Here is a 27,433-nt window from a genome sequence, read left to right on the forward strand (position 1 = left end):
TGTGTGTGTGTGTGTGTGTGTGTGAACGTTGGGACATCTCAATATCTTAATATCTTCAAATCTTTTGATGTCTGTTCATAGTATACTGCCTTGGTATTCAGTAAGGGAAACAAATTAAGGGTGTTTTTTAAAAATCCATATTGATATTTTCCCAAGAAGGATGAGAGTGGAAGCCAGGTATTCCAGGGGGACTGACCATTATCCCTCTCAACAACTGTGTTCTCATTGACCATTCTCCAGAATTTTTTATTAATAATTTTTATTTTGACCAAAGTGGATTACAAATCATTCACAGTAGTATGTTAGGTACATAGTGACATTGAATCGGGGCATTTCCACCACCAATGTTGCCCTTCCTCCACCCCTGTTCCCAGCATGCTTCCTATATCACCCCTCCTTTGCCCCCATCCCCTGGGGCTGCTAATATAAGAGGTCTCTTCTGTGTCTAGCTTGTTGTAAACTGGGTATCGATTCTTTTTAAAGCCTCTTGAAAACTGAATAGACATTCAAGTATTTGTTCTGCTCCTCTGATTGATTATCGGCACTTATGAAGTTAGTTTCCTTTTCTAGGAATTAGTTTACCTACTCCCTCAAGTCAGATGCTATGAGATTTGTGATGTAGAACACAAAATTAAGGAGGTGATGCATATCACAGATGTTAAAAAATATTCATGTTGGGCACTAGTGGTAGAGTACATTCCTACTATGAGGCCCTGAACTCATTTCTTGGCAGTAAATGTTCCATTTGAGAAGGCTCACTAACATTTCTAAATATTTTCTAAAAATAAAAAAAATAGCAAATTATCAGAGTACTTAGACATTTACTTTGGTTCCAAGTAGTAACTCACTGGTTGGGGGATGCATGCTTTGTATGTACAGAACTCAGGTTGAATCTCTGGCACCACATTCTAATACCACCAAATATGGCCCCTAATAGTGACTCTAGAATTTTACTTGTGGCCCCAGAACCACCAGGTCTGGGGTTTACTTTCAACTTTCAAAATATTTTTTATAAAAAAGTTTTTTTTTGTTTTAAATTAATATCTTTATTTAAGCATCATGATTACAAACACCTTTGCAGTTGGGTTTCATTTATAAAACCACCAGTACTGCCTCATTGGGCCCAAATATAATTAGCCAAGTACCTATGGAAGTGTTCCCCAGGGCAACTGAGTAACATTGAGGAGTCCCTTACTTCCCTAAAATCAAACAAACAAACAAACAAAACCTCTTGTCCAAATGCCTGGAGTTTCTTTTGCATAAACATCCAATGATTTTACATGGGAATTCCTCTATGGTAGTAGAGTGGAGATTCCCTAAGTCATGAAATGATAATCATAATCTGCTTGGTTGTGGGTACAGTTAGTGAGAACAGCCCAAAGCTCAAATTTTTCCAGATTCCTGTGCACAGTCATGCTCTGTCAATACGTTGGGAGAATCCACAAGGCGGTGCTCCAAATCAACATGATGAAGCATGCTTTCCCCTCACTTAATTGGAAAATCCATGGCCATTTGGATGGAAATTTAGTCTATGCATCTGATTCATTTATGCATTAAACTGATATTTTCATATAGCTCTATGATCTGTGAGTGCTTTCTTTAAAGCTTCTCACAAACAGGAATGGATTAAGGCTGCCTTACAGAGGCCAATTTGAGTCATGAGATGAGCATGAGGGTTTCCAGGTTAGGCAGAATATATAAATGCAGATAGATTGGGTCAGCCCCCATTGCTGGGGGTCTCTGCCTTTTGAAATATTTTTGGATCTCAAAGAATTTCAATATGTCTTTGAGGGAGAGGGAAGAAGAGTCAAGTCGAATAGCTTCTTGAATACTATAGAATTATTTTTCTTTCCTCTTAATAAAGTTTTTGTGTCACTAGTCAGATGGCCAACATGTCCCATGCCAATTAAAAACATAAAGCCTGGAATCAGAGAGACAGTTTAAAGGCTAGATAACATGCTTTGCAATTAGGAATCCAGGGTTCAATCCCAGGCACCACGTGATGTCCTGAGCACTACTAAGAGTGTCCCGGAATCCAGAAAAGCACCAGCAGGTATGTCCTGTTCTCCAACCCCAGAGGAACAAAAGGCCCTAGAGCCAAAGATTGTGGGATTGAAGGATCTCTTGCACTTAGCATTTGTGTAGGTTGAAGTTGTTTGCTTCTCCCTCAGTGCCTCTAGTTTCATGATTTGCAGAAAGGGAAAAATGACAATCTATCTACTGGGCTGTCCTGGGTATAAACTGATAGCCTTCTATCTCTGGAGCTGGTTTCTCTCTCTCTCTCTCTCTCTCTCTCTCTCTCTCTCTCTCTCTCTCTCTCTCTCTCTCACCTACTGATCTGGTGGCAGTCACAAAACAGTTGCCTGCTGCTCCTATTGCCCAAGTTGTGGTTTTTGTTTTTATTAAGTTTAGCATTTAAATGTGGTTTTCATCCAGGTTAGGCGCCACAAATATCAATGGTCCAGAACAAGGCTGATAAAGTGGATGTGTGATGAACTCTGCATAAGAAACTAGACATTAGGGCAGGAGAACTGGGGGATCTAAAGTTTAGCAGCACCAACTTTAAAAGACATTCATTTTAAGGACACTTGACAATGGAATGAAACTACTTACAGAACTGGCAAGGAACTTAAAGTTTCTGATGTTGATTATATATATGCTACTCAGTTCCTCATTGGTCCCTTTATCGCCTGCCCTCAGGAATCCACATCTATCCATCTATCCATATCAACTTAATGCAACCCCTGCATTTCCCCTCCTGCACACAAGAATGAGGAGAGATCTTCTTGTACAGAACACATATCAAGGCCTTGACACATAAAGCAAACCCTTCCTGGCCAGGGTTGCTCACACATCTAGCTCCTACTCTCATCCTATGTGCTTCCCTTTCTCATTGAACTGGCACTACTTTGACTGTCTTGTAGTTCCTGATATAACATCTCATCTCTAGAAAGGGTTTTTTGTTTCTTAACTATATTCTGTGACTTCTGCTAGAAAGAGCTATACAAGTTACAAGGGATTGTGGGATCTTGAGTTGATCTGGCCTGCAGATCTTTACGTTGAGGTCAGAATCCTGGCTTTGACAGCACTTTTAACTAGCACTTGCTTGGGGGAAATGCAGCAATTTTATCTTTTAGTTCACTGTTTCTCAACATTTCTCCCACCTTGTATCCCTTCTGACTGTTTCCTTCCTCTGAATTCCTTGGAATAGACCTAGAGGCTCACAGGGGCCATATAATCCAGGTTGAGAAATGCTATTCTAGTGTCTAACACCTTCCTTATATTTTTAGCTTTCTGTTTGGAACACTCTTCAGGGTCTAAAAGAAAATTTGTTCCTTGAATTCTGCTCACTCAGCTGAACGCCTGCATGGGAAAGAAGAATTGAAAACACATAAGAAAAAGAGAAAAAACATCTTGATCATTTGCTCAGTGGATGCTATCTTCCATCCATCAGCAAGACTTTGCATGCACATGGCATTATTTGGAGCATGACACAAAGCTGATCACACCCCCTTTTGGGTTCCACTGCATGTGAAAGAGGTATAGACAGATTTGGCAGAATCTGGGAGTGGGCATGCATTGTTTGTATTCAAAGCAGGTGCAAAGGCAGAAACACGAAGAGGAAATAGCAGGGAGGGGAAATGCAAGCTCAATTCACATGTGATTAGATGGTTTCCATTTTTAGCCTCTTGGCTTACATTTACATAATTCCTTTAAAAAGAAAAATTAATTATTTATGACTGTAGCTTTTAACCAAACTGTGCATTTAAAGTAATCACTCTTGGTAATTTAAATAAAATCTTTTCTATAAACAGTTTATGCTCATTAGAATGAGAAAACTGTTGGTTTATTTAATTAAAAGGACATAATTTTCAGTTTGGATTCTCTTCCACTTTTTTTTTCCCCATTTCAAAATAGAGGACAGCCACATCAGGACAGATGGGACTTAATTAACTTGTCTCAAAAGTGACCAGATTTTACTTTTTTTTTCATTTAAAAGATGATAGCTTTCAAAAGCCATTTTAAAAACCAAACTACTATTTCAGACTACTGCAAGAAGGTATGCCCTTTACTCTGACAGGCTGTGGTTACAGAAATAAGTGTGTTGCTTGGCAAATTGGTGCTAGACTACCATAGGAGCCTAGCCTAAGTCAAAGTTAGTTTTAGCTCTCCCTGGCTGAACTTAAGAAGACACCATCATTGCATCTGTTTGGTGCTCTTATAGAGTCACTAAAGATAATGAAGTTTTTCTGATGAGGCCTACCTGGTTTTCAGGAGTATCTTTGCGTCTGGGTTAGATCGCCAAGTGTCTGTAGTCTGTGAGGCATTCACATGATACATGCCCAGGGTGGAACTGGTTGAGTAGTTCTGTACTCTGGGCTAAGCAGGTAACTGCTACAGAGAGCCATGCTGGTCCCTTTCATGCAAAATTAAGTATCTGGATATTACCATATTGCTTACGTCACAAAAGAAAGATCTAAGGCTTTGTGGGGCCTCCTGCACCACAGGGACAATGCTTCATGAACCTAGAGACCAGACGTAGTGTTATAAGATTTCATTGAAATAGTTTTTGGACTTTCTGGTCCTCTCAAACAAAAAACTTGAACCGAATAACTGCCTTTCCTTTTTACTCAAATAGAAAAATACCATTAAATATAGGAATTATTTTTGTTGTTTTGGGGCCACACTCGGCAGCACTCTGGGGTTACTCTTGACTGTGCTCAGAAATTGCTCCTGGCAGGCTCAGGGGACCATATGGGATGCCGGGAATTGAACCCGGGTCCGTCCTGGGTCAGCCTCCTGAAAGGCAAACACCTTACCCCTGTACTATCTCTCTGGCCCCAAGAATTATTATTACTCAAAATATCAAATATCTGCGAACGAATTTATTCTATTAAATTGTGGCAGGGGATCCCTGTTACTAAGTCTCTTGTGATAACCTGTGCTACACAGAATTTAAAAGTTCAACAGAACAGAATTTCTGACACAGCAATAGACATGGCTAATGTATTGTAAGTTGGCCTTCGTCTCTCACAGAAAACCAGCTTAATGGGACTTATCTGATTAAGGAGAATCGACAGAATCATAAAACTGAACTGACAAAATATTTATTTCTCAGGCCTGACTGTATTAGGTGCCAAATGCTATCAAGGAATTCCCTATTAAGATTTCCTAGTTCAGTTTCCTTTTGTTGGTTTTTGTCTCAGATAATGCCCTCAGTCCCCCATTGCAGCAATGCAGGAAGGCCTCTACCTCCACTAGAAGGAAAGTTCTTTGCTCTTCAGTTTTAGCTACTACAATACTGCAGATTCTAATGACTTTAGTCAGGTACTTTTCTCTACTCAGATCATTTTCAGGACCAATAGTTATGAAGTGTTCTGGTTATCCAGCCTCTGTTGATTCATATGTGTATCCTTTTATTAGGGAGAGGGTAGTCAGTTGCGGTCCAATCACAGATTCTCAGAGTATTGGATGAAATTTTCCTCACATGAAAAAAAAAATTCAAGGTACTTTAATGCCAAAAGAAAGGACTGATTCTGACCAGGCAGAAAACAGCTGTTCTCTCCAGCTCCTTTCTAGAGCTGAGAGCCTGAGCAAATCCTGTTATTTCCACAACTGTGGAGGTTTTGTTTAAGCCTGGTGATGGAGGGCTTGAACTCCTGGGGAGAGTAAACCCAATGTTTATATAAAGGGAAAATGAATCCCATGTAGTGAAGGCATAGAGGTGATCGCAAATAGAAAATGCCAACCCATCTCAACCATCCTGAGTTCAGGCATCTTTGGAGGAAGGAAATGAATCAATTATTTTTGTTGTTATCGTAAATACTTCTGGGTTCACCCCTGATAACGCCTCTTCAGGACTGATGTGGGAGCCAAGACTGTAACAGGTTTTATTCCTCTATTTCCTGTGCTCTTGCAGCTGTTTGGCAAGGGTTCCTGAAGCTCATGTTTCAACCAGCTCTTGTATAAATGCCCAGAATTCATGGCTGACTGAGCTACTCAGGCTTTGCAAATGCAGACGTGGGGGGATATATCTTCGCTGAAGATTTCATAACGAGGTGGTTTTGGCTGTATGACCCATGAATACCAAATCCTGACCTCAGTGTTATGAGACTAGATCACAACCTGGGTGATGAGGGGCCAAAGTCTCTGTTTTTGCTGAACTAGAACCCTAGCGAATAAGATGATACCCCACTAAGTAGATCCTAAGTAGATCTAGATTGGTACAATGACTTCGCAGAGAAGGCTAAATTGGCACCCAGCTCTACCATTCATCCCCTACACTCACTTGTTCAAGATGTATAGGGTCTAGATATAAATATTAAGGGAATTTTTAGACTGAGGATTGGTATCTCATGGAGTCATCTTTATTGAATCAAAGTACTAATAGTCTTGAATGATAAGGAGGTGATATATCGAATTTACAACCACATCATCTTTCTATGAATATGTTTCTTTTTAAAGTTCTTTTAGCCAGGGTAACACCTGAGTATTGACAAGTGTGGCCAAAAGTAGCCCCAATTTTTTTTAAATTTTTATTTAAATAGTGTATTTAAGCACCATGATTACAAATGTGTTTGAGGTTGAGTTTCAGTCATAAAAAAAGAACACCCCCCTTTTCGTAGGCTACTTTGACTTCTGTGTCAGCATAGTGGCTGGGCCTCCAGAGCAAGGAAGTAATGTATGCTCTGATTATAATATATACTTTACCCATGTTCTCTAGATTAATTCCATTATAAAAATCTTTTATATCATAGAGTAGAGACACAGATTCCTGTATTTTACAGGAAGAGCAATACCATCATCATATTGTAGAGAACTGCATGAAATGCATTGTTATGGACCACTTTGGAAATGCAATCTTCCAAAAGTGACTGATTATACTGAATGTCAATTATGTTGCTATTGTAATAGCTAAATTTCTGTAGTCAACACTTTTGGGGGAATTTTTTTTCATCTTTTCTTATTGTCAAGTTTTGGTAATGAATTGAAAAGTAATTTTATCTTATCTTATGAAAATGTCTTTAAGACTGTTACATTTCTCTGAATATCTGTAACAATTTATTAATAAAACAATTTGTATCTGAATTATTCTTTATAGGGACGATTTAAATTACAAATTTTATTTTATTTCACAAAATAGGGCTATTTGTATTCTTTACAACATGTAACTGGCTTATTTATGTTCTAAATGATATCTATTTCACTTAGGTTATTGAATATATTAGCATACATAATATAATTTTGTTCTTTTAATACTTTTAGAGCCTATGGTGATATTCACTCTTTTATTCCAAGCATTGTTGATTTGCAACATATAGATATGTTTTATTTTAATGATATTTACAAAGAATGTTTTGTTTTATTATTTTAATATTTAATCTTTTTAATAAATATCTTTATTTAAACACCTGATTACAAACATGATTATGGTTGGGTTTCAGTCATGTAAAGAACACCCCCCTTCATCAGTGCAACATTCCCACCACCAATGTCCCAAATCTCCCTCCTCCCCACCCCAACCCCACCTGTACTCTAGACAGGCTTTCTACTTCTCTCGTTCATTCTCATTGTTAGGATAGTTCTCAATGTAGTTATTTAACTACACTCATCACTCTTTGTGGTGAGCTTCATGAAGTGAGCTGGAACTTCCAGTCCCCCTCTCTTTTGTCTCAGAAAATTATTGCAAGAATGTCTTTCATTTTTCTTAAAATCCATAGATGAGTGAGACTATTCTGCGTCTTTCTCTCTCCCTCTGACTTATTTCACTCAGCATAATAGATTCCATGAACATCCTTGTATAGGAAAATTTCATGACTTCATCTCTCCTGATGGCTGCATAATATTCCATTGTGTATATGTACCACAGTTTCTTTAGCCATTCATCTGTTAGCTTTTCTTTGTTGTGTTTTTTTGGTTTTGTTTTGTTTTATGGGCCATGCCGGGTGATGCTCAGGAGTTACTCCTGGCTATGCACTCAGAAATTGTCCCTGGCTTTGGAGACCATATGAAATTGAACTGCAGTCTGTCCTAAGTCAGCTGCATAAGGCAAACACCCTACCACTGTGCCACTGCTCCAGCCCTAGTGTTGTGTTGGTTTTGTTATTTTATTTACTTCCCAGTAATCTGAATTTATTGTCACATTTGGTCTTTTTTTTAAGATCTCTAGGTGAAGTTGCAATTACTGCTATTAAGCCATTCTTCTGTTCTATCATTAGCATAATAATTAGTTTAGCCATATTTCACAAGTTTAATATTACATTCAGTTAAAATTACTTCTAAATAATCCTTTATAATTAATATCAGAGATTTTTGAGGTTCACTTTGTAGAATTATTTAGAAGATGAATATTCAATATATACTTAACATAACGTGTATTCTGGGGCCAGAGTGACAGCATGGAGGGTAGGGTGTTTGCCTTGCATACTGGCAAGCTGAGTTCGATACCTGGCATATCATATGGTCTTCTGAACCTGCCAGGAGTGGTTTCTGAATGCAGAGCCAGGAGTAAGCCCTTGGCACCACCAAGGTGTAGACCAAAAACACACAAAAAAAATTGTATTCCTGGTAAGATGTCCCCACCCAACTAATGTGGGGCCGATTCCTGCCGTGTGATTGGGCACCAGAGACTTAAAAAGAATGGCTGCCCCGCTCTCTGCCTTCTTTCCGCGAGCCAGCCCAGAGACACCAAGGAGCATAATCTCTCCAGGACCCACACCCGAAAAGCGCGGCCTTGTCCACGGCCACGTTTATCTTTTAACCCCTGAACTCCATTTTTTTCACATCATAAGAAGCAATCTACAGCCTTAACAATGGATAAATTTTGCAGTACAGCCCCATGTTTAAAGAATCACGATGGCTAATCTGATAACCCAAAAAGTAGCAAACAACTAGGTATCCATCCTCTCAAATAGGAAGTTTTTAGTAGAATTATGGAAGATGTTCAGGGAGCTCAAAAAAAAGCATCGATAGACTTGAGTGGAGCACAAATATGCATCAAGAGGATTTGAGACTGAAATTAGAAATTTTTACACTGAAATAACAGGCCTGAAAAACTCAGCTTATGCAGCTCTTGCCAGGTATGGGGTTTGGGGAGACCTCATGTCGGACGCCTTCTCCCTAGCCTGGGGAGTACTAGGAGGCTTGGCTAGCCCCCAGCCATCCCCCTATTTATCCCCTGGACTCCAGACCTGCTCTTGGTGCTGGCTCAGATAGCCAGAAGTGGGTTCAGGTGGACTCTTAGGGGTCCTCAGGCTTCCCCCCTTCCTCTGTACTCTAGTGGGGAGGTACATGCGGAGGAGGGTGGGCAGATATCTGGCTTCCAGTTTCCCCTTTGATTCTGGAGGCCAGCTCTTGCCAGGTATGGGGTTTGGGGAGGCCCCATGCCGGAGGCCTTCTCCCTAGTCTGGGGAGTTCTGAGAGGCTTGGCAGTCCCCCAGCAGTCCCCCTTTTTCTCCCCTGAACTAAAGGTCTTCCCTGAGTGCTAGCTTAGATGTCCAGAAGTGGGTTCAGGTGGACTCTTAAGGGTCCTCAGGCTTCCCCGCCCCTGTACTCCAGGGGGGAGGTGCATGGGGAGGAGGGTGGGCAGATATCTGGCTTCCGGTTTCCCCTTTGATTCTGGAGGCCAGCTCTTGTTAGGTATGGGGTTTGGGAGGCTCATGCTGGAAGCCTTCTCTCTAGCCTGGGGAGTTCTGGGAGACTTGGCAGGCCCCCAAGTATCCCCCTCATTCTCCCCTGGACTCCGGTCCTTCCCTGAGTGCTGGTCCAGGTGGACTCTATAGGGGTCATCAGGCTTTCTCCCCTACCTCTCCCTACACTAATGGGAATGTGCTTTGGGAGGAGGGCGGGCCGTTTATGTTGGGGCAGTCACTGGAAATTTTTTCTCCTTGGTCTTCATTTCAGAAACCACGCAGGGGCTAGTGCAATATATACCGTATTTCTGGCATATAAGACGACCCTTCAACCCATGAAAAACTTCCTAAAAGTCTTAAAAGTAAGTTACTTCTTAAAAGTAAGAGGGGTGTGGATCACTCGTCCCTGAAACTGGAACAAGTTTCAGCATGCCATATACCAGCATATAATATGACTGCCGACTTTTAGGAAGTTTTTCATGGGTTGAAGGGTCGTCTTATATGCCGGCAAATACAGTATAGATAGTATTATATGCATATAGTTTATGTATGATAATATCCATCTTGTATTGTGACCTTGATACTGCCCTACAAAGCTCATTTCTAATCTTTTACTGCCTTAGTCCCAACCATTATTTCCCCCCATTACCCATGTAGGTGCAGCTCATGACATGAAGCTCACCACATAGAGTGATAAGTGCAGATAGAGAAATAACTACACTGAAATCTATCATAACAGTGTGAATGAATGAGGGAAATAGAAAGCCTGTCTCGAGTACAGGTGTGGGTGGGGTGCGGAAGAGAGAGATCTGGGCAATTGGTGGTGGGAATCTTGCACTGGTGAAGGGGGGTGTTCTTTATATGATTGTAATCATACAACTACAATTATATTTGTAATCATGGTGTTTAAAATAAAGATAATTTAAAAAACGTGTATTTAGTGATTATTTTGTTTGTTGTTTTAATAATTTCTAGAATGTTAACTTAATGATCACTAATTTAATAATAGAATATTAAATTATTAATATTGTTTTTCAAATATTTAATATAGCTGTTAATACTGTCTATTTTTTAATTATGGGGGGCTTTAAAGTAACTAATAAAGTTTTTTAATGTTAAGTAATTAAGTTTTTAACATGACAAATTTTTTTTTTTTTTTTTTGGTTTTTCGGGCCACATCCATTTGATGCTCAGGGGTTACTCCTGGCTAAGCTCCCAGAAATTGCCCCTGGCTCTGGGAACCATATGGGACACTGGGGGATTGAACCATGTCCTTTCCTTGGCTAGCACACGCAAGACAGACACTTTACCTCCAGCGCCACCTCACCGCCCCTAACATGACAATTTTTACATTACATACTTTGCTATCATTAGCAGCAGACACTAACTCTTCGTGATAATTTTACTATCATAAAATATTTATGTAACATGTTTTATCTTAAAATTTATTTTGTTATACTAATAGAACCACTTAAACTTTATTACTGTTGTTCTGTTATATACAGAATTTATTTTATCTTTGACTCATATCATTCTACTTAAGGTATGCCTTTTGGAGCCAAAATATAGCTCTATCTTCTTTTTTCTTATTCCAAAAAGCTCTGAAATCAGTTGTTTATTAAGACCCTTTACATTTCATGTAATTATATTGTTTATTTTAAGTTTATAATGCTTATATCATTATTTAATTAATATTTTATTTATCTTCTTGGGTTTTTTGTTTTGTTTTATTTGGGGGCCACACCTACTTCACGCTCAGAGGCTACTCCTGATTCTGCACTCAGATTCAGCTGGGGGATCGAACCACAGTCTGTCCTAGGCTAGCACGGACAAGGCAGATGCCTGACTGCTTGTGCAACCACTCTGGCCCCTTTACTTATCTTCTTATTTAAATATTATATAGCCTTCACTAGATACCTATATTTTCTTCTGGTTTTGACTTCTATTTTTTACTAAGCATTATGAATTCCATTTAGTCTCCAGTTAACCTGTCAGTTATACTTCTTAGTTTTGACTTATTAATAATTATACTTAATGTTGACAATATGCACCTTTAACTTATATTTTATTTTCCTTATAAAGTAACTTACAACAATATACTACCAGGCCCACCATTATCCTTCGCACTATTATTATACTTCTTATTCCCACATATGTTAGAAAACCCACACAGTTCATCGTTTTTCTTTTTTTAAGACAATTACAAAGTGAGAAAAAGCATTTTTTGTTCGAATAGTTTCCATTTCTGGTGCTATTCCTCTGTATGGAGTCAGGCTTCTCATCTGGAATAATTTTGCCTTCAGCCCTAAGGAACTTCTTTTAATTTTTTTATAAAGCAAAAGTCTTCCAGCAGTAAATTTTCTCAGATTTCTTTTTTTTCTAAAAGTGTTTTATTTTACTTTTCTTCGAAGGGACATTTTCACTGGATATAGAACTCTAAGTTTATATTTTTTTCTGAGGTATCTTAAAACAGTTGTTAAAATATATCTTGCATTGTTTTTAATTAAAAGTCATGGTAGTTCTTAGTTTAGGTTCCCTAACTATATGTGCTTTACTTTATTGAATTATTTAAAGATTTTTAAAGGTATTTTATTATGAATCTATCTTTATGCATTGTTTGTCTTTGTGAGTGTGCTAATTTTGCTAGAGGTTCTTTAAGGTTCTTTTATTGTTTTGATAAAGTTTAAGAGGTTTAGTCACTTTCTTTAGGCATTTTACCTTTTCTTCAAGATTTTTTCTACCCCAAATCATTATAGAATTTTAATTGTATGTAAATTCACTACTATGAATTTTAACTACATTTATACAACTATTTGATATTACTCTTCAGGATACTAAAATTCTTTCATCTTTTTCTTGTTGTTTCTGGCTAATTGCTTCTATTTCAGATCTTCAGGTTCACTGATCTTTTTACCTGCAATATTTATTCTGTTGTGCAATCAATGAGTATATTTTAAATCTTAGATACTCTATTTTTCAAATGTATAAACCAGGGCTGGAGCGGTGGCACAGAGCAGTTAGATGTCTACCTTGTTGGCGCTAGTCTGGGACAGACCACGTTTCATTCCCCTGGAATCCCATATGGTCCCTCAAGCCAGGAGCAATTTCTGAGCGCATACCAGGAGTTACCCCTGAGTGTCATCTGAGTGTGGCTCAAAACAACAACAGCGAAAAAGTCAAATGTATAAGCCCTACTTGGTTTTGGTCTACTGATTTGAGGTGTTCTTATTTTTCATTTTAAAATATTTACATTTCTTTAAATACATATTACATTTATAAAACTGATTTAAAGTTCATTTATCCATGTGTATTATTTCCATATACTTTCTAGATATTTTTAAAATAACATTTTTAGGGGTGTTGGTTCATATGCAATTGTTTTTAAAGCTCACTCATGCTCAGCTATCACTCTTGGAAGTCCTAGGGGTTGAAACAGAGTTGGCCACCAACCTCTCTACTGCCTCTGGCCCACATTGTCTTATTTTGTATCTAATAATTTTTATTAAATGTTGGACATAATGATATTATGATTGTATTATGTTGTGAATATCTGTTTTTTGTTATGACCTTTATTATATTTTGTTGGGTGTTGTGGGGAGGGGCACACATACGGCTTATGCCCTGGGCTCACTTCTTGTCTTGCTCAGTGGAGCATATGTGTTTCTTTGGATAAAACCAAGGTTAACTACTGTGTTTCCCCGAAAATAAGACATCCTTCAAAAATAAGACCTACCTACAGGTTTCCTTCTGGGTGTAATATAAGGCACTCCCCTCAAAAAGGCCCCCCTACTTTCTTTCTCAAAATGAAAATTAATTTATCATAAACTGGCTGCTAAGGCCACCCCAACTGGCATCTGTAGGATTCATAGTTTGTCTAGTTTTTGTTGACAAGTACCATACCGTATACAAGTAATAAATTTCCTTTATTCTCATTTAACAATAAATGTGTACCATATTCTTTTTCCCCCTTTTTTTTGTTTTGTTTTTGGGTCAGACCCGGTGATGCTCAGGGGTAACTCCTGGCTATGCACTCAAAAATCATCCTGGCTTGGGGGACCATATGGGACGCCGGGGGATTGAACCATGGTCTATCGTAGGTCAGCGTGTGCAAGACAAATGCCTTACCGTTGCTCCATTGCTCCGTTCCCATGTACCATATTCTTCTTCCTGGAAAAATAAGATATCCCCTGAAAATAAGACCTTGAGCATCTTTGGGAGCAGAAATTAATATAAGACAGTATTTTATTTTTGGTGAAACAGGATACATTCAAGATTGGTGTCATTGCCTTTCTACTAACTCTCTGGTCCCTATTATTGATTTATAAAATGTGTTGATTTCTACCCCACTGTCAATAAATATACTATATAAAATCTTGATTCTTTAAGCCCTTAAAAAAGTTTTGCTTAGGTAAGTATCTTCACTTTAGGGTCAATTTAGTTGTAAATCTGGGCATAGCCTTTCTAAGATTCCTAATGAAGGATGCAGGTACTTAGAAGGTATTATGACTTGTTGAAACTTGTGAATTCTCAGCCGTGTTTGAGGTATGATCACGCTTCTTAGTTTCAGCTTCTTTACAGACTCCTGAGATTTTTCTACTGTATTTTTACTTAGCCCATCTATACACATTCTCATTTTACCATTAATTTAAAGAATCAAGAGAACTCACCTTTATAAATTTTGCAGCTCATTCTCTGTGTAGTTTTCTCTCTCTGGGCCTCTGACCTTGCAAATTTTAGTTACTTTAGTCTTATTTTCACTTATTCATTCACAATTTGACACATAGACTACACCCTGCTTCCACTCTTACTGCTCTCAAATCTTTTAAATGTCTTTGGATAGATTATTTAACAAATCAGAAGCATGCATGTTATGTAAGTTCTTTCCTGTTATCTAGTTATTAGTATCTTGAGAACTATTCAGTGCTGGATAGTCCATCATGAGCTCAGCATAAATGTCTAAATAAAGATTATTTTTTTTCTTCTTGAAGATTATTTATAAATATATATTTGCATTGATTTTCAAGGCAAAAATATTTGTTTTAGATTATTATTTTTTTTTGATTTTGTGCAGCATCCAGCTATGCTCAATGATCACTCCTTGTTCTGTGCTCTGGGATAACTCCTAGCAGTAATCAGGAGACATTTTGTGGCATCAGGAATCGAATCTGGGTCAGTCACATAAAGTCAAGTACCTTCCTAGCAGTGCTATACCTCTGAGTCCAAAATTTAGAAAAAATTTTATCATAAAATAAAACCTATTTCCTTTTTTAGGACAGTGACAATGTATTGGTTGTGACATTGAGAGAGGTCTTACCTATATTAAATGCAACTAATTTTTCATGCATGTATATAACTTTTACTGAGGTTCTTTTAGTACAACAGTATTAGTGGTGGTTTTCCACATACATAATTCCTATATCACATCTGCCACCAGTGTACAAATACTGAAGACAGTCTTTTTTGTTTGTTTGTTTGTTTGTTTGTTTGTTTATTTTGGGGCCACATCCAGTTGTGCTCAGGACTTACTCGTGGCTCTGCACTCAGAAATCACTACTGGCATGCTCAGAGGACCATATGGGATGCCAGGGATTGAACTGGGTCCATCCTGGGTCAGCTGCAAGCAAGGAAAATGCCCTACGGCAGTGCTACCACTCTGGTCTTACACTAAGTCAATTTAATTCTGTGGCAGACTTTATTTTTTAAGTCCTATCTTTTACATATTTGTTTCTTAACCTTATTACCTAAGTTATTATGTCCAATCAAATTTCATCATTTTATAGTTTAGTTCTTAACTTAAGCAGAAGGATTTTGTGTCTCCTGTACATATATAAACTTTAAAAGTATTTTGACTTTACTGAGATTTAGACCCAAGTGTCTAAATATGAGTCTCCTAACAGAGTGAAAAAAAATAAAGCTTTTTAGTAAAGGATAAAAAAAGTCACTAATAAGTAAAGATGTTTGATAAGTGTTAGTCTGTTTTGTGACTTAACCATAAATTAATCAAGACCATAAGAAAAATTCCACTTAAAGTACACATGGACTTCAAAATTAGAGGAACATGTGTTTGGCAAAATATATGTAAGGGTTGCCAAACACCATATTTGGGGGGTTAAGAGAAAAATGTGGTTTGAGAGCTCCATAGCCCCGGCATATTAATAGGCCTGCTCTTCTAGACATGACTAAAATATGCCTGATATAGCATGGTAGTGTATGTTAGCAGTGTGTTAGCAGGGTTGATTGGAAGACAAAGCTCTCTCTTCTCTGCTGGCAAGCCAGTTGTTTATTTTTATTTTTACTTTCTATTTTCTTATCCATCAATAGATTACTGTAAGATTTTAGGAAAAGACCTAATGGCCTATTTGGCGAATTTATTCCATTGGGACAATAAAAGAATTTGGACTCATTCTCAGGTTTTTTTCATGTTTAGAAAGTAAGTTATCATAGGGGATCCCTAAAGTATCCAGATAATTTTTTATGAGGATGTATTCAGAGCCCATCATCTGACTTAAAGTAAGGGCTGAACACATGTAAGCACTCATTATTATAAATAGGATCCAGTTTTGATAGTGCCTAAATGCACAGAGTATCCAGCATATAGATCTGACAGTTTTCTCTGTTCACTGAGCAAAAATATTCATTTACGGGGCGGAGGTGAAAACAATATGCAAAAGAAGAAAATGTTCATAGACCTTTCAGAAAAGAAAGTATAGGTCTAGTATCATTGAATTTTCAGAGTAGAATTACAGAACTAAAACTTTTCTCCAGGATCCCCTGGCTGAAAATGTTGGCAGTTGATTCCTTAAATATAAATAATGATTAAGTATTTTAAGATAGTAGATATTTTATTTTTATTTTTAATTGATATATTTATTTAATCACCATGATTACAAACCTGTTTATGTTGGGTTTCAGTTTATCACATTATACTATAATAATTAATGCCACTCACAGGTCACACTTTTTACAAATATCAACTATTTAGTATGTTTATGTCTACAAGAGACAGTTGGTGAATGAAAGGATTACACGCTTTTTCTTAGTAGCTTGTAGGAGGAGCCAGAGCAGTAATGCAGTGGATATGGCTGCTTGCCTGTATTTGACCAACCTGGGTTTGATTTCCAGCATCCCATATGATCCCCTGAACCTGCTAAGAGTGATTCCAGAGTGCAGAGCCTGGAGTAAACACTAAGCATCACTGGGGGAAGCCAAAAACCAAAAACAAAACCAAAAAAAAAAATAGGTTGTAGGCAATAGAAGTAATAAATTTAACTTTTAAGCTGAGACAGAAATAAAGGTGAACATAGGTAGAAATAGTCTATTAGTGAAAGTGTAAGTTACCAGGTTGACTACTAAGAATATATTATGGCTTATTTTTTTCTAACTATTGAAGAACAAATACTTGTTTTCATTTATGAACTCTTTGCTTTTGTTATTTTCTTCTGTGAAAATATGATATATAAATATATATGTTTTTGGCTGTAGACACAGGGTGACTGGAGATTGCAGTTAACAAAGATTGAGAGCAAACATTGGGGGGCAGTGCCTTTCTGACCATCTTTCTTGGGGTGGGGGGTCCAGTATTTCTATTCAACTTGCTATACATATTTCTTTGTGGTTCAACAGTTTCACTAATTCTGACAGTTCTCTCTTGAAATCATCTCTTGAATGAAGTAATGACTTTATTACAGACCTTTGAGTTTTTTATAATTTTTTTTACTAAGGGTGTATTTTAATGTTGGGAGGAGTAGAAACTCACACATGTGTAGCTTGTAGAGGGTTTCAGGTATTTCAGTCCACAATACCCTTTGGTGATACCTTCAGTAGAAAGCCATTCTAGTCATTGCTAAAAACCGTTCTAGGTCTCTAAGTCTAGACCAGCCCAATTGCTTTTCTGTTTTCAGACTTCAAGATGAATGTCTCTCCCAGGTGGCTATGGGTCCCAGTGATGGAAAGTTAAAAGGAAATATCAGTGCTTTCTTCTGCTGTTCCCCTCTTGGTCCTTTTCTTCCTATATCCCTTTCCTCCCCCAGCCTTCTACACACAGTGTCTCCTTTTATGGCTCCGAGTTGGCTCCAAGTTCTTTGTCTCAGAGGAATTAAATGACGTGCATAAATTATGATACATTTTTGAAAATTAAAATTTAATTAAAACCATCAGCTTCGAGCATCTAACTGGAAGCAGTCACAATGTTGAAAAGTGACACTGGTGGGGTGGGAGTTCAGGAGAAGGTCTGAGTAAGTTTGCATCCTGTTCAGATATTTCCAGATTGAATCCTGCAACAAAACAATCATCCCTTCCGTATAAGATCCTCCTTAATATTGACTGATCACCGGACTGCCATGCTGACCAGTGGTGTTTTTAGTATAAATGTTTCATAATGGTGGTTTTATCTAAACATTGCCAATTTTTTTCTCTGTGATTCTGTCCATTGAAATTCTCACAGGCAACCAGTAGGTCTTCAAGCTCTCCACAGAGCCAGAAACCCAGATAATTTTTCAGCAAGATGACCACCCAAAAATAAGGCTGAAGAATGATTAATTTTAATTGGAAACTTGCTTTTCCAATACAAGGCGGAGTTCAAGCCTTATGAGAAATGACTCCTTATTGTGAGAATTTTCAGAAAATTACAACAAGCAAAATGTCTGGGGCTTTCTCTCAGTAGATAGTCTTAGCTATATGTAATGTGAGAATTATTCTGCTCTGACCATTAATAATCTACATTTTCAAGTATCCCCCAAAATGTCTGCCATCAAGTGAATAATTTATGCAGGTTTGCCTTTCATCTAGGCAGAACTTTGTGTTAAAACAAAAACACACGACTTTTTCATTCCAAACTTGAAAAATCTGACCTTTTGTTATCAGAAAACTTTTTTTCTGCTAAATAATCCTAGGTGCTGCTGGCCTGCAGTGGGCCATGCAATATTTTTGTAGACAGCAGAGTGAGATTTTGGCTATTCAGAAATTGTAAAGTGGAATGTTTTCTCTATCTTTAACTCATTTGGACCAGGCCAGACTCATCCATTTAATCTGCATTTTAAAATAGCCAAATATTTTTGTGAGAGAATGATTTATAATGTTGGCTTAGAAGTAAGTGAAATGAATGTTGGAAAGAGAAAAATCCCAGTGATAGAATACAATAAAGTAATCTTTATTTGAGAGCATTATGACTGAACTATGCAATACCATTTGACCAATAATTCTACTGCTTAAAATAAGAGAATGATGACAGTTCAGTATAAAGATATTTATAACTATGTACTTGATGTTTAATGACAAAATTAAAACTGTCTGTGTTGATAATAATAAAAATTTAGCTAGTGAATACCTGTAGTGATTTAACATGATTAACTGACAATTGTGTAACCTATATACTCTCGTATCTTTGATATCTTAATTTGAATTTGAAGCATGTATTTTTGTATGATTTTTTAAAAGAAGAAATGCTATAAAAGATTGTGCATTGTAAATAAAGTTATTTCTATCTATACATATTTCTTTTAAATGTTATGTTATAAAAATAAGTTAATTATTTGGAACCCCCCCCAAAAAAAAAAGACAAGTTTTCATTAAATTTCTTATGGTCAAGTAAAATAATATTCCAATTAATAAAAGCAAGAAAACTTATAATATCCACAGGATTCCTCCCCAAAATGTACATGGCATAAAGAAAAAAACAAACAAACAGACTAACATAATATGAAGGAAAAATAAAGTGGGGTTGGATTGAAGCAATAGAACAGTGGGTAGGGAAATTGCCTTATACACAGCTCACCTGGGTTTAGTCATCAGTACCATAAATGGTTCCCTCAAGCCCACCAGGCTTTATGCACATGTAGAGTTAGGAGAAATGCAACAAAACATAAACAACACAAAATGAAACAAACTGGAGTGGATATTAGAATAAGAAAGAATCTCCACACTTAGGGAGCCAGAAAAAGGATAAGAGTTTAGGAGGCAGACTTACCCTCTTTTGCAAGCAGGAAGTTCCCCATAAGGAGATAATAACTTACGTCTTCTGATTTCTGTAGTGTTATCACAACAGAAAACAATTTAACATCTTCAAAATTGGAGAAAATATATGCCTTGTGAGATTGGGAGGATCTTTTTTTCATACTTCTTCCTAAAGTCTTGTAAGGAAATTACTCCTGAATACTTTTGAAATCTGCAAAAAATTGACACAGACATATTTCGAGAAATTCTTTGATTTGTACAAAAGTAACATGAAGTTATGAGATGTGGTGTTATGCATCTAGAATACAAATATCTGTAAGGATAGTGAGAAAGCACCAGATGATTAAGAATGTCTTCTGAACTTATGATAGACTGGAAGTCTCAGTCACATACATGGATGTAGTGCTCAAATGACAACATTGTCACTGAATTCTATATGAACCCTGCTCTTCCTTCCATGGTATTGGCTTCCCTCAAAGACCGTTTAGTTATCTGTTCTTTCATAGTCTATTTAACAAAGGAAAGAGAAGGGTAGTGGTTAATTCGGATGTATTTTACTTTTAATTGTTCCTTATTTCATGTGGTGTGGTGAATAATTTGACTTTAACTGGGACAGTGTTCCCATTATGAGGTTTTGAAGTGTATTTTTGTTCAGATCATGAGAGAATAATGTTGATGAGCTTCAAGATACATAGGTCCACTGGAACTGTCAAACACTGCATTTCAGGACATGCCATCTCTTCACATAACTTACTATGAAAAAAGTAATATAGCAGTAAGGATTATAGTTCTTGAAGTTTAGCTATGGACCAGGAGATCATTAAGTGATTGTTAAAAATCCATTCAGTGTGAGGTTGAAGCCACCTCTAAAATCCGAAAAAGTTAGCAGGTTAAGGGGTCACAATATTGGGCCAACTCTTTTGGGCCAACTTTGCTCATAATAACTCAACATGTATTTATCCTGTATAACTGCCTAATTCATGTTAATCTCATGAAATAATGTTAGTATTAAAATATTAAGTATGAAAAGTACAATACTCAGAAATAATACTCAAGATAATTAGAGATGATTACAAATCCTCATGATCTTATGGTATTTGGACTTGGAGTTTGGAACCAGTTCTACAAAATTTTCGAGCCCTCATTCCTCCGTTCACATCTTTCTTCCTGTTTTCCTTCTCTTTCTATCTCTTTTTTCCCTTAATTTCTTCTTTTATCCTTTCATCACTTATTTCTCCTTTCCTTCATTTTTATTTTAAGACCATCCTTCCTTCCTTATTTACTTTTTCTATTACATTCATTCCCCTTTTGCTCCTACAAGTATATACTGATTTATTTTCCATGATTAGTATAGATACAGCATAGATCAGATCTAATGTCTTGTAGTAAAGCTAATAAGATATACATAGCTTATAAAAGTGTCTTGCGTTATTATATGGTAATGTAATCATAATTGAAACAAGATTGTAGAATATAATAAATCCTGATTCAAGAAATATCTTTCTTGTTATACAAAGACACTTGGGGACTTCTGTTAGGTGAAGTAATACAAGAGATTAGAAAGTAAGAGGTGGATGGAACTCGGTGAGGCAGAGAGATGAGTGATCATCATGGGGTTTGCACCAACAGAAGAGCAGAGTCACAGCCTACCAGAAAAAAGTCCGTGAAGATTTTGAAGCATGGATTCCAGTCATGTGTTTTTAGATTATTTTGGTTGTATCAGAGAGATTATTTGTAGGAAGAACAAAACTGATGAAACCAAAGAGCAGAAATGTTGGCTAGTGTGGTGTTGCATTAGTGGAATGGTAAAGTGTGCAATAGAAACCCTTTTCCCAACCTCTGGGCCAAAGACCTTCCCTTCCTTGGTACAGGTTTTGAAGTTTGAGTCTGCTAACAAAACTTCCTATTCTATATAAAGGAGTGGGAACCTTCAGTCGCACTGCTTAATGAAAAAGAATGGAAGATTGTAAATGCAAACATGTAAAAGGGAAAAGGAGAAAAATGAACACAAGGAACCTTTGCAGCAAGCAGGGATTTATCGCTCATTCATGAGGTCTGAGGCAAAGGGCCAGTTTTGCAAATGGATTAAACATATGTAGGCCAGACTTTTAAATTTCGCAGAGTTGGCAGGAAAATACCTTGTCTCTCATTTGATCTTTACATATTCCTTGGGGACATGTGTTGTCTTGATCAATTGATCTTTAATTAGAGTTTTAATTTTGAAGAAATTCTCTTCAGGGTTGAAACCTCACTGAGCTAGTACAATGGATGTCACCTCAATTGCTCTTATGACTATGTGGAACCAAATGGAAACATAAAATATAAAAGTTCATGGGGCCTGAGAGATGGCACAGTGATAAGGCATTGCCTTGCATGTGGCTGGTCCAGACGGATCTCAGTTCGACCACCCCCATCCCCACCCAGTGTCCAAAATATGGTCCTCCAAGCCAGGAGCGATTTCTGAGCACAGAGCCAGGAGTAGCCCCTGAGGATCACCAGGTGTGGTCCAAAAATAAAAAAATTGAAAGTTTAGACAAAAATTCTCCACTCCGAAAAGAGAGCAGAAACTCAGTCTCTCTTTCTCTCTCTCTCTTTCTCTTTCTCTCTGTCTCTCTTTCTGTCTCTGTCTCTCTCTCCCTTTCTCTCTCTCCCCCTCTCTCTTTTGTATTTGGAAATACCTTTTTTTTGGCACTAGGGACCCAGTGTCCATTCTCCTCCTTCTACTCCCCAAGACTCCTCCTCACAGCTCTCTTCATCCAACCTCATCCTTCGCCATGATTACCATGCTACAATTCTCTTCTACAAACATGAGTTCCCTGGACAACTTGTTTTCATGATGACCAAGAAGCCTGCAAGTTTAGGAAACAGAAACTCATTAATTTGAGACAAAGCCAAACTATATTCTTCCTCAAATGTACTTCTATAGATTTGGCTTTTCTGTTTTTGCAATAATCTGCGTCCAAAATATTGAACACATTGTTAACATTCGTTCTTCTCATATTACCATCCAGTTCATCATCATTACTCTCAAATTGATCTGTATCTGCCCACTGCCCACCTTTTCTGCTATTCAGACCTGATGCATATTTCCACAGTTTTTTTTTAATATCTACATTACTAAGCTTCTTAACTATCTATTTTTTAAAAATATACCTTTGTTGTTCTATGGCTTTGTGATTTAGTATGTATATCATCTGAAAAAAAAGAATAATGTTAGAACTTAGTATGGTTGATGTGGGTTTTTAGTGAATTACCATGAATACAGAATGGTAGATAGCATACCAAGACTATTATCTTCCTCTTTCTTGTTGTTCTCAACTCCCTTGTATGTTGTCTTTATTCCCAAGAAAGCATTAGCACAACTGCTGGAGCTCTCATCTTTACTTTTCTTGTTGCAGGTTATAGGGGGCCCTTTTGAGGACATTGTCTGAAAACGTCATATTCATGGATATCTCACTGATTACAATTGAGTCACCCATACTTATCTCTTACAGTTCTTTAGCTGACTCCATCTAAACATTTGCCGAAACTGAGTAGAATGTTAGTTTCTGTAACTCACTGAACGATGCTCTGAATAGGAGGCCTCTGGTATTGTGAGGGAATGGAATTAGGCCCTATGAGTTGAGAAGTCAGATAAGCCTTCTTTGAAATAATAACAACTGACTAAAGAAATGGGTGCTTACCGGCAAGAGTGGAGGAATGTACAGAATTTTAGTGTAAGAGAAAAACTCAAATTCCTCTGACACAAGAGGGCCTGGTAGATATTTTGCTTCACAGGCCACGTGCTGAGAGAATGGGAAATCTGGTTTTATACTTCATGCAAATGCTTCGTTAGTGTTGGAAGCTATGTCCTGTGGAGGACATTTAAATAAAAGGGCCTGATAATTCTCTAGTCCTACAAGAACTTGAATTGTGCTAGACCTATGGGCCTGCATTAGAAGCGATTCTTGGGACTGATGTGTAAGGCAGAGAATTTATGTAGACCCTATCCTCAACATTTTCTCATTTAGTGACCTGAAAAAAGTATTTAGTAATTATATTATTCTCTATTTTCCCTCCTAAAATTTTGTGATGGTAGTAATATCTAACCCAGAGGGTCATCTAGGAGGACCAAAAATTAATTCACAATATTCAAACACTTAGACAAATATTGGGTGCATTTGGGAGTGCTAAAGAATAGTTGAATATGTTCTTACTGTTATTGTCATCTTTTAAACTTTCTTATCCTCCATTTTTGGTGAGCAATATATTCACAGCCTTTCTATTTTTAATTATAAAGTGCCTGATGAATGCATAATCACAAGTTTTTCATTGGCTTGTACAAGCATGTATTCAACTTTATTCCTAAAAAGAAAATGAGGGATGGGCAGTAGAATATAGAATTATATATCTGGAGGCAGTTAGCTTAAAATTAACTTAAACTTGTCTAGGAAAACTTTTCCATAGAATATAAGAATAGATTCAGAAAGGTAGAGCCTTATTGGCAAAATTTGACAAAATGGATTCAAAATAGAAAAGGGTTTTCTTAAGAGACTGTTGATCATCTTGGGCTTTATTCCTACGCTGGGTTTAGACATATCCATGAATCAATGAGACACTTGATACATATACAAAATAGCTGCCAAACAAGGGAAAGTAAAGAGTTTGATATCTGTTCTCTCCTGCAAGAGATATATTGTCTCTACAATATGTCAATTTGGATTACCAACATGTTATGTGGTAATGTTATATGGAGGCAGATTGTGGATATGTGGAAATTATTTCATTTTCTTTCCCTAATATCCACAGTAGGCATTCTCTGATGTTAGATGTGTAGGGAGAAACAGTTCTAGGTAGAGCTTAAAGAACTACACAGAGACTCACTAAATGGGAAGATCCTCTCATGCCTACATGTAATTTATAATTTAGTAAGGAGAGATGTTAAACAAATTAATTAGGTAGAAAGTAAAGCGGCCATTCCTTATTTTTTAGTCCACAGTAGACAGTGCTAACTGGTTGGGACATTCGTCTCCACAAAAACCCAGACATAACTTCAGAACTGTTCTCAACACACCCTCCAGACAGCCATTACTAATCAGTTACACTTGGCTCATAAGACAAAGCTTGTTGGTCATCCAAGATATTGTTCATTCCCCAGTCCTTTTATCATGCCTTCTTTATAGAGACTGGATTTAATAGAGACATACATCTCAAGAATCTCAACGAATAAGAACCCAAGTCTAGCTAGACTAGATTGCAGATTAGGGCTGTACCCTTTTTTGAACTTGTAGTGAATGGTGTGTCTTCAACAAGAGTGCCTATCCCAAGCCACAGCTTCTGTGGGGTGCAACAATTAGGTCTAAGTTTTCTGTTCTATTTTAAGGCTTCTTCTCAGAGGTCCAACCTGTCTATGGAATTACAAGCTGTAATTTATGTGATTTTAAAGCTCTGATAGGAAAGTTGCTTTTTGTTCTCATGAGTTATTTCTTCAGGAAAGCATATGTTTTGTGGACAGGGTGAGGGCAGCTTTAAACTGAAGACATCACCACAAAAGCCTACTCTCTCATTTCCTTCCCAGGATTTGTTTCCATGTGTTTACATGGGTGAGTCCAAAATAAGGGATTCTTGCTTGTTCTAGAGAGAGGAGAGAGAAGTAGCAAATTTTTTTCTGTAGATGTTTGTAAGTCCAACAGTGTGTGCAGCACTTAATTTTGGTATTTATTTTACAGATCAACAAACATTTGTAGTTCTCACAGCCTCCGGTATATTTCATATGACTTAAAACTGTGATTAAACACAAATGCTTTCCTAAGGAAACATACATTGATCATTTCATTAATGTTCATGTCTCCAAGGTTTCTTTCCATTGTGTCAAAAGATATTTAATATTTAAGATACTTCTCTTATTTCCTCATTTTAGTCTCAAATTCTTACTTCTTAATATGTGGGGTATAGGTTTTCCTTAATTCTTCAGAGAAATGCTGGAGAAGTTTATGTGATTCCTTTTTGAACAGTGAAAGTCAAATATAGAAGAAAAAAATAGAAAATTTTCTTTTACTTCATCTTTTTCAAATGAGAGCTCTTTGGGTATTAAAGTGCTTAGAAGTTTAATGCCAGGGAAATTGCTGAGATTGAAGATGCCATGAGTCTCTTCTTTCTTTGCTCACCCCAGTTATAAGAAAGGACCTTAGAACTGTTCTAGAAACCACCAGGTCTAGGAGATAACTGAATTGTCAGAACACATCTTTAATATATGTAAGATCCTGAGTTTAATACCTAGTGACTATCTGTACCCTTAGCATGATTTTGCAGTCCGGAGCACCTTCAGCATATGGATCAGGCTCTTTTAAATATATTCCTTGGTCTTTGGGATAATGAACAAAAGATAGGAAAGGCAGAAGATTCAAATGGAACACTAGGATGTTTAATCTAATTATATGGCATTTTAACACATTTTACAGTTTAAAATCTAGAAAGACAATCTCTCCAATCATAATTCCGATTGTTTGTGCCCCAGTTGAATGTAAATTGAATGATATTTGTTCCTTAAGGCAAGCAACTAAGCTTTACTGTTTATTATGTATGAGACAGTGTGTAAGTGGTCTTTGTCCCATTTGATTTTCATCTGTAAAATGGGAATATAAAGGTACCAAATATTGGATTGCTGTGTTAAGTGAAATAATGAAAATAAAATGCTTGATGGAATATCTTACAAGTTAACACTCAATAAATGTTAGTCTTTGTGATGAAATGTAAGTCTTAAGAATGATAGAAGTCATAACTTTGTCTACAAGAAAAATTTATTGATATATATTTGGGATTTTATACAAGGATAATGTGGATTCCATTCAGATTCCGTTCAGTTCAGAAAACTGTTTTCTTCCTAAGATCTGCATGTTATAATGGCAATCACAAATATTGTGGCATCAAACCATAGTCTCATAGATGGAACAAAAAAATACAAAATATTCCTCTTTTTCTACATACTGGCCTAGAATTCCTTGCTTGTCAGTGGGAAAGATATTATGATTTATTTTATAGATTAACTCACTGCCTTGTAATTCCTAAAATATCTGCTTTACTTAAAATGCACATTGTTGTGTGCATTGTTCTAGAACCCTTCCATTTTGTATAGCAGAATTTCTAAACTTTGGGGCATGGTTGACCATGGTGGGGTGGTGGTAGTGGTAGTTATGGTAGAACTATCACATACAATATTTAGCAGTATCCTTGGCCTCTACCTACCAGAGACAAATAGTTCTTTGTATCTCACCTTCCTCCAGTTTTGACAACACCAAATATGTACATATGTGGGGAACTGTTGATACACAAAAATAAGAAGTTGGGTCTTGTATCTTGAGCCATTTGTGATGAACAGAACTTCAGGCCAGTCTTATAAGTTATTGAACTGAATAGGTATTATAATTTCTGGTACATGATGTCAAACTCACCCATTATCTGTCGGTGCTAGATAAAAACAGGTTGAATGATCAAAGACCTACAGCTTTCTTTGGAAGAATGACTTGATTGTAGTTGTATTTCCCATTTTTCTTCTCATTTAATCTTTCTACTTGTCAATGGCAAAATACAGTTTATAGTTAATCTTCACTTGCAATATAATGATTGCCTTTTCCTTTCTTTTCTCCTCTTCCCCTCCTTATTTTTCAGCTCCCTCAGGCACAAAAGGTAAACTGTCTGCCATCCTATTCCCAGTCATCCCCCACCCCCAAACTCACAGGTCATGCATGCGTCCATAGTTTTGTACCTTGGCACTGTTTGTGACCAGTGAAATGGTTTTCTTCTTATAATTTTAGAAACTTGAAGTTGAACAGGAGCAGAAAGATCAACAAATTCAGCTGTCTACTGACCTG

General features: G+C 37.0%; 1 protein-coding gene across 1 annotated transcript in view; it reads left to right on the top strand.

Annotated features, from left to right (window-relative positions):
- The window catches only part of CACNA2D3 (calcium voltage-gated channel auxiliary subunit alpha2delta 3), a 983,089-nt gene that overhangs the window by 695,189 nt on the left and 260,467 nt on the right, over positions 1–27,433 (top strand). Inside the window, 1 exon segment of the mRNA XM_049777717.1 lies at positions 27,231–27,248. Coding sequence (XP_049633674.1) covers positions 27,231–27,248 — 18 coding nt within the window.

Source organism: Suncus etruscus, chromosome 7 (assembly GCF_024139225.1).
Source record: "Suncus etruscus isolate mSunEtr1 chromosome 7, mSunEtr1.pri.cur, whole genome shotgun sequence".
NCBI lineage: Eukaryota > Metazoa > Chordata > Mammalia > Eulipotyphla > Soricidae > Suncus > Suncus etruscus.